Here is a 7,300-nt window from a genome sequence, read left to right on the forward strand (position 1 = left end):
GAACACACATGCTGTCATTGTATGCATCGGATCAAATGTCATTCTGTCCCTTCGTCCATCCAGCTCTCTGTCCACTCTCTCCATGGCGGAAACGATTACCACGCACAAAACCCTCATTTGAATACTGCGGTTTGCACGTGTTTTCATTTAGCGGGTTACTCTTAGTAGATCACCTGTTTTGCGTGCGCTAACCAAACACGCAATAAACAATTTAGCGCCCGCTATCTGGGATCTTAGTAGATCTGGCCCTGTGTCTTTGTCTCTCTGTCTGAGTCAGATTTGACCTCGTGTGAAACATTTGTGTTCCAGAGTCGCATCAGGAGAATGTGGAACGACACTGTTCGCAGACAGACTGAATCGTCTTTCATCGCCGCAGATGTGAACAATACTCCTACTCTTAACCGAGGTGGGGGTCATTTTTTTATTTGTCTTTCAATGTCAGCATTGTCCCCTCTGCGTTGGTTGTTTATTCCCTCTCTTCCTTTCTCCATTCTCAGCTCCTCTGGGAAACCATTTCCTTACTAATCCAGTGCTGCAGACTCATCCTGGAGCCTCTCCGTATGACACCATGCTGGCTCAGGGCTACAACCAACCCTTCACCTCCACCGGTAGCTCTCATTACTCTGCTACTACTCTGCCTCTGCTTCTTTGTGTTGCTACCTTTGACTGTCTTTCTACCTGTGTACACAGTACCTTGCAAAACTCATAGGCCACACTGGAAAATGTTACTATATAGAAAAAAACTATCTTTGATAAACCATGGTAATAATATCATATTCGCTATTATAATTTTTCCTAAGTGGTCCAAGTCTTTTGCAGAGTAAGGTTTGTCGCTTTTCTGTTTTTGTACAGTATGAATGTTTGGAATTTAAATGCTTTTGTTGTCATGTTGATTTCAGTTTGAATTGTTTGTCTTTTAAATGTTTTTCTTTTTTCATTTGTTTTGACTATTTCCCTTTCTGTCTCTCTGTCTTAACGTGGAGCAGTAGGAACCTTCAGAAACAAACAGAGTACGAGCTCCATTATTGTGCTCACTTGAATCATTGAGCGCCACTTTCCTTGTGCACTGTGGTTCAATTCATAGTCTCTCTGTGCAATATTTGCAGACAGTAGCTATTCATAGACCATGAATACATAATTTGCATCTCCTCCATGTGGCTATACACTGAACATTTCATCAAATAATGCTGCTAATAATGAAATATTTTTTGGTGAAACTGCACCATCAGTAGGCACACGAAAACTAAACTCTGCTCATTCATTTGTACATTCATTCATGTCCATCTTAATGTAAGTTCTTAGTAGTCCCACACGGAAAGAACCTATAGGTTTCAATATATGTGACGTACATAAAATTGGCCGTTTTCATATATTCGCATATATGCTATATATATAAACTGCATATAGTGCATATATATGCAGTTTGTCATCACACTGCAAAAACTCAACCCAAGAATATTTGTCTTATTTCCAGTCAAGACAAATCTCATTATACTTAAAATAAGACTCATCACATAAAAAGTAGCATGTTTTTAGACACTTTCTACTTCTTTAAAGCATATTTTCACTTGAAATAATCTGATAGTGGAGAAAGTTTTTATTTCTTATTACAAGCACAAGAAAAACTTGCTTTCACTGGCAGATTTTTCTACTTATTTCAAGTGAAAATTAGTTTGAGACAAGTGAAAATTATCCAAAAACAAGTACATTTTTTTGTGATGAGTCTTATTTTAAGTGGAAAGAGGTTAGTTTTGACTAGAAATTAGACATTTTGACAAGAAATAAGACAAATATTCTTGGAAACATTTTGAGTTTTTGCAGTGCATATACTGTATATGTGCATATATGAAACCTATATGCAGTTTGTCATCATATATATATAGCATATATGCGTATATATGAAAACGGACAATTTTATGTACTGTATGTCACATATATTCAAACCTATAGGTTCTTTCCGTGTGGGGTGTCCATGTCCTTTTGTAATGGGCGTCCTCCTGTCTCTCCTTGCAGAGGGCAGTGTGTCCCAGAGCCAGGAGTCCTGTGGGCTGGACAGTGTGTGTCTCAACGGAGGCTACACCCCCAACACCTTCACTCTGCATGGTCTGGGGACAACCCCCGGGTCCCGGGCCGGGGTGGTGGGCAGCAGTGACCTTCTGAGGGAGGGAGGCGTGGGGTTGGGAGGGGACGACATCTCTCCGGCGCTCCTCACCCCTCACGGTACCGCCGATCTGGGCGGCGGCTCCGGAATGCGCCGTAACCTGTCGGACGCGGCGGCGCTGGAGAAGATGATCATCTCAGAGCTGGTGCAGAGCAACCTGAGGCCCTCGGCCCCCATGCCCGTCCCCCCCGAGCGCTACGGGAGCCTGGCGAGGCCCCACCACCACGACAGGGCGGCGGCTCTCACTCACACCACCACGTTGACTCGACACGCGCAGCCGCCTCAGGACGGCTGGGCCGCCACCATGCAGCCCAACACGCGCCACAACGCACAAGAAGGCTGGGCGCACACACAGAGGCACCACGCGCAAGACGCCGAGACACACCCCACCGCGCGTGTCCAAGATCACGCCACCACCACGTCACGGCTACCGGACGGCTGGTCGCACGCGCGAGTCACGGGCGATTCCGAGTCCCGCGAGCTGCTTAAAGACGGGGACCGGTCGCAGCTCCAAGGCACTCTGGGTCGCCGCGGGCTACAGGACAGACAACAGGCGCGTCCTCCTGATGTCCAAGCTCGGCCCTACTCCACCCTCAGCCGCACCCCCGGCACTCTGTCACGCCACCGCAGCACCGCCGAGCCGAGTGGAGGCACAGACAGAGACAGAGAGAGAGAGCGGGAGAGGGACCGGGACCGGGACCGTTACCGGGACAGACCCCTCCCTCCTCCTCCCCCCCCTCCCCCACAGGAGTCCGAGCCCCTGTACAAGGCTCTGGAAGAGCCACTGCTGATGAAACAGAGGGAGGCGGGCGTCGAGACGTGGAGAGGCGGCCAGGACAGAGAGAAGGACGAGACCTTCCTCTTAAAAAGGGACGGAATGATGGACGAATGGAGAGCAGGAGCCGAGAGAGGGAGGGACGAGTCCTTTACCTCTCAGAAGAGAGATGGAGAGATGGAGGAGTGGCGAGGTGGCATCGAAAGAGGAAGGGAGGAACCTCATCTGCTGGAGAAGAGAGACGGACGGATGGAGGTGTGGCGAGGAGGAGCGGAGGCGGAGCAGGAAGAGACGTTCATAACCCAGAAGAAAGATTTTGGGATCGATGGATGGAGAGGTGGCGTGGAGAGAGAGAAGGAAGAAACCTTGTTTTTAAAAGACAGAGATGGATGGAGGGCAGGGGTGGAACGAGAGAATGAGAAGCAGAAGGATAGAGCGCTGGACGTGTGGAGAGGAGGGATAGATATAGACAGGGACGAGTCCTTTCTGTTTGAGAGCAAAGACGGAGGTCTGGATGGTAGGAAGCGAGGGAAAGAGAGGGGGTCTCTCCGTTACCATGGTGAACGAGAGGATTCAGACAGCTTCGCTCTGCCTCTGACGCCCGATCTCGACCTGGATCCCGACACCTCACCGATCTACGCCAGAGATTCCAACCCCTCCCCGCTCTACCCGGGGGAGCGAGGCTCGCCGCCGCTCAGCATCTTCCCCCGAAGCTCTCCGCCGACAAACATCTTCGCTCCGAGAGACAGCAACTCGCCTCCCAACAACCTCTACTCCCGGCACTCCCCCCAGGTGTACAGCCGCAGCAGCTCGCCTCCTCGCTTCTACACCCGCACATCCCCCCCCACCCTCTCCTACCCCGACAGCAGCCCCGAAGGTCCAGAAGAGGTCAGCCCCACCGGCCCGCCCCAGCGTCCCGCCCTGGAACTCCCCTACAGCCTGGGGCGACCCCCGCTCGGCCCGCGGCCCAATCACCTGCAGACCTTCTACCAGCCGCCGCCGCTGGCGTCCAACGGAGAAGCAGCGTACACAGCAGAGCCCAGCTCGGACGGAGACGACGGACAGATGCAGCGGGTGACCAGCCTGTGACTAGGGCGGTGGTGATCGGGGAATAGAAACCGAGGAGGAGAAGGAAGATGGTGATAATAACAACAAATTACAACGACAAAACTGATTGAAATTGTAGTGCATATGATGATAAAGAGGATAATGATGATGAGGCATGAAGAAGGTAATGATGACGATAGCGACGGCGATGGCTCCTCCCTGCTTCTATCTCCCGATCACCACGAGACTTCCCCCCCTTTCCATGTTTTGTTACTTTTCTATGACTGTGATCCATTTCTAACTCTTCCTCCTCCTCTTCCTCGCCCTCTCCCCTCTCTCCTGAAAACCCTGCTGTGTCTTCCCGACTCATCAGTGCTTAATCCTTATTGGAACATCATCTAAGTTTCTATTGGTTCATCAGCTGGGTATTGCCCCTCCCTGTAGCAAGCAAACAGTGTGTCAAAGAAGCACTTGTGTGTTGCCAAAAAATCCTTTCAAAGAACATGTGCATGACTTTATAGTGGCTTTACAAGGCTACATACTGTAGGAGGAAAGTGCTGAAGTGTGTGTGAGTGTACATGCGAGTGTGTGTCTAGCTTGATGAGCATGCGTGTGCGAAAGGGCGTGTGTGTGCGTGCGTGTGTGCGTGCGTGCGTGCGTGTGTATATACATCATTCTTGTATAATTAATGTATCACAGTGAAGCATTTTATCAATATCAATTGGGGGGCTTCTTACACACATCCCCTCCTTCTGATTTTGAACTCTCGACCAATCCCATCTCACATCAATACCAAAAGCTCCGCCCCCTCCTCCCACTTCCACCTGACACTAACTGTTGGTGATGGGACTCGTTGCCATGGAGTTTGTCACAGCCAACAGGACTCTTGACTCCAGAGCCAGAGATCATATAAAACCTCAGAACTTTTCTGCAACCCCCTGAGATCCTTGTACATATCGACCTCAAGTGTTCTGATTGTCTTGTATTGCTATTGAAGTTCAAGTAAACATGTGAAATAAATGTTTTTGTCTTTCTGTTTGTGTGGATGTATAGAGCAGTGGAGGCTCTTAGAGGAAGCAGAAAGAAATCATCAGTAGAAAAGGAGGAGAAGAGATGAGGTGTAATAGGGAGAAGAACTCCAAAAAGAGCAGTCTGAATTATAAGAAACGGTGCTGGAATATAACAGACTAACTACATTCATTAAGTGAGACAATTCAATACTATACCACAAAATATATGAGGCACTCACTTGAATGAGGAAGAAGGGAAAGGAAGAAAATGTGTTCAAACAAAGTAAAAGGGCAGAGGAGTGAATGAAGGACGATAAAGGCAGAGTAAGGAAAACACTATACACTGAATTATTAAACCTGTGATTAATAAATAATTAAGTTGAACAGCAGTCGTGTGAAAAATGATACCAAGAGGAATTCAAATTTCTGGTAATAAATGCAGTATAACTGCAACTGTATAACTGTGTCAAAGTATTTAAACAATATATGAAAAATACAGTAGGTCAATAATAACATGTAATCTGTCACTTTTAGTGACAAATACACACACATGGTTGTCACCAGACTGCAGTTCTGATTCTTTCAGCTCATTGTATTGGTTTTACTGCCTACAGCTTGGATATTTGATATGGGATTTTGTCCCATCACTCTATCTATGTGCAGTGGTGGTCTTTTAAAAGATTGTGCAATAACATTTTAAATGTTTATTGTCAAACATGACTGATATTTTGATTTTTTTTTTTTTTAAATCATAAACTGAACTCGAGGAGACAAGGATTTTTAAAAAAGAATCACCTTCTTTAATGATGGTGTGTGCTCTTGGACTGTTAAGTAGCCTAGCAACAAACATTAACATACATTATTATCATTACAACTAGTAGCAAAAAAGGAGTCTATTCCTCCAATATTAGAAATTCTACAGACATTCTCATAGTCAACATCTCATCAGCAAACTACATGAAACATTCTGCATGGACGGACACATCCTACCACATCTACATGGTAAAACACATTAGGAGAATGAGTTGCTCGCTTTCTTCAACATCGATACATTCACTGGGTTTATGTAATAAACAAACAAAAAAACTAGATATGTTACATGTCCAAAATATATCACATTCTACATCAGTCATTACAGAGTGGTAATTAATAATACTAGGATGGAAATCTAAAAGTGCTTTTACAGTATTGTTTGAGTTGTACAAAAGCTGTATATATTTACAGGTGGTAGTGGTTGCTGTGTGTTCAGTCTCAGCTCACAGGTAAGTATCACAATGTGAAGTTAAGGTCAGTCACAAGGACAAAAAGGTCACATTCTCAGGCAGCTGACAACACAACACAACACAACACGGTGTGGCGTTCAGCAGCCTCCCTCTTTCTCACTCACAGTTCATATGTCCACATACAAGAACTCTACTCTCCCTCTCCCTGTCCTACTCTCTGTCTAAACACTGAGGTATGTGGTTTGACTTCACAGGAAATGGTCTCACATTCTTCAAGAGCTCTTGTCTATTCAAGCCAGACTACAGGCAGCAGGTGGATGTTTGTAGCGGAGGTGAGCTTCAGCAGACAGTATGGTGCGGAGACAAGGGCGTGTCCAGAGTCTCAGTGGGAGACAGATCTGAGCTGGAGCTTTTAAACATGGATGAGATATGAAAGGCCTGCAAACAGAGAAAACAAAAACATGTGTATTAGTGTGGGACCCATAAGTACAGTTGTTTATGAAACATGGGCACCCCCCATCTGCATTTATTATTTATTTTAATTATTATACTCACCATTATTGTATTTTATATTTCACCATTATTTTATTCACAGTAGTTGGTCTGAATGTGGATGAATGTAACTGGAAGAGTGTGTGTGTTAATGTGAGGCAGAGAATAGAGATTAGTGCAGGCACTGTGGGCAGCCAGGGGTCCAGGTAGGGGTCCTCAGGACCAGGAAGGCGTGTATGTGCCATAGTAAACAGAGCGCCGCAGTGAGCGACCACGTAACTTACCGTGTCTGTATTCCTGTGTTATCAGGTGAGCATGTTGGTGAATTATCAAGAACAGTATTACACCTCATATTTCCACAGTGATAAGAGTTACATTACAGAGACCAGCTGAGTAAATGGTGTGTGAATGTGAAAGTAGTATGTGTGAGAAAGTTACGGTTTAAGTTAAGTGTGTACATGTGATATAGTAAACAGAGCGCCGCAGTGAGCGACCACGTAACTTACCGTGTCTGTATTCCTGTGTTATCAGATATTAAAAGAAAGACACAAACTTCATGCACGCCTGGAGTGTACTTTGTCCAAGTGTGCAA

General features: G+C 46.2%; 1 protein-coding gene across 4 annotated transcripts in view; it reads left to right on the forward strand.

The window, feature by feature from the left end:
* LOC146991291 (adhesion G protein-coupled receptor L1-like) overlaps window positions 1–5,018 on the forward strand; it is a 44,380-nt gene extending 39,362 nt beyond the window's left edge. For 2 of the 4 annotated variants that reach the window (XM_085800841.1, XM_085800925.1), the window contains 4 exons: window positions 310–406; window positions 498–608; window positions 987–1,010; window positions 2,014–5,018. In XM_085800841.1, the coding sequence (XP_085656967.1) occupies window positions 310–406; window positions 498–608; window positions 987–1,010; window positions 2,014–4,025 (2,244 nt within the window). In that variant the 3' untranslated portion in view covers window positions 4,026–5,018. The remainder of the gene's footprint in view (window positions 1–309; window positions 407–497; window positions 609–986; window positions 1,011–2,013) is intronic. The other 2 variants (XM_085801046.1, XM_085801006.1) reach the window with 1 other exon arrangement.
* Window positions 5,019–7,300: the final 2,282 nt, after the last annotated feature.

The sequence above is a fragment of the Trachurus japonicus genome, chromosome 1 (assembly GCF_045865225.1).
Source record: "Trachurus japonicus isolate A0001 chromosome 1, Traja_1.0".
In the NCBI taxonomy this organism is placed as follows: Eukaryota; Metazoa; Chordata; class Actinopteri; order Carangiformes; family Carangidae; genus Trachurus; species Trachurus japonicus.